The sequence below is a fragment of the Epinephelus moara genome, unplaced genomic scaffold (assembly GCF_006386435.1).
Source record: "Epinephelus moara isolate mb unplaced genomic scaffold, YSFRI_EMoa_1.0 scaffold2637, whole genome shotgun sequence".
NCBI lineage: Eukaryota > Metazoa > Chordata > Actinopteri > Perciformes > Serranidae > Epinephelus > Epinephelus moara.
The window spans coordinates 1-1,023 of record NW_026080247.1 but is presented as its reverse complement, the minus strand read 5'-3'; the positions used below and the strand labels follow the sequence as shown (position 1 = coordinate 1,023).

The window sequence follows — 1,023 nt, the reverse complement described above, 5'->3', positions numbered from 1 at the left end:
TATGTTTCACAGACATGCTTTAAATGTTATTTATAGTTTTAGTTGGCTCGCTGCACCGTGACAAGTCATTAACTCTTTTTCTGTTTGTTGCTATAGGAACAGAGAGGAAGAGAGGAACTTATAAGTCACCACCGTGACAAATCCTTCACATCTGGATCTTTAAAAATTCATCAAAGAGTTCAAACTGGAGAGAAACCACACAGCTGCGACCAATGTGAGAAAACATTTTTGCGCTGCAGTGCCCTCAAAGCCCATCAACGCATTCACATTGAAGGGGAACTGTCCAGTTTTTTTCAAAGTGGGAAGGATTTCACCGAGTCAGGGACCTCAAAAAAACAAGAAGTTGACACAGCAGAGAAACTGTTTAGCTGTGATCAATGTGAGAAAGCTTTCACCACTTTACGTAGCTTAAAACGTCACCACTGTGTTCACACTGCAGAGAAGTCGCACTGCTGTGACCAATGTGGGAAAACTTTTTCGCAACGCACGTCCCTTGAAACTCACCAAAGAATTCACACAGGAGAGAAGCCATACAGCTGTGATCAATGTGGCAAAGCTTTCATACAGTTAGGTAACTTGAAAACCCATGAACGCCGTCACACAGGAGAGAAACCGTACAGCTGTGATCAATGTGGCAAAGCTTTCACACAGTTAGGTAGCTTGAAAACCCATGAACGCAGTCACACAGGAGAGAAACCGTACAGCTGTGATCAATGTGGCAAAGCTTTCACGCAGTTAGGTAGCTTGAAAACCCATGAACGCAGTCACACAGGAGAAAAACTGTACAGCTGTGATCAATGTGGCAAAGCGTTCACGCAGTCAAATCACTTGAAAACCCATCAACGCAGTCACACAGGAGAGAAACCGTATTGGTGTGAACAATGTGGCAAAACTTTCACACAGTTAGATAGCTTGAAAACCCATCAACGCAGTCACACAGGAGAGAAACCGTACTGGTGTGAACAATGTGGCAAAGCTTTCACACAGTCAGGTAGCTTGAAAACCCATCAACGCAGTCACACA

General features: G+C 43.9%; 1 protein-coding gene across 1 annotated transcript; it reads left to right on the top strand.

Moving 5' to 3' along the window:
* Positions 1 to 96: 96 nt before the first annotated feature.
* LOC126387180 (zinc finger protein 239-like) lies at positions 97 to 1,017 on the top strand (the record flags this gene model as incomplete). The annotated part of the gene is made up of 1 exon (XM_050039730.1): positions 97 to 1,017. A coding segment is annotated over one exon (921 nt), but the record flags the coding sequence as incomplete, so codon positions are not given.
* Between the last annotated feature and the right edge of the window lie 6 nt (positions 1,018 to 1,023).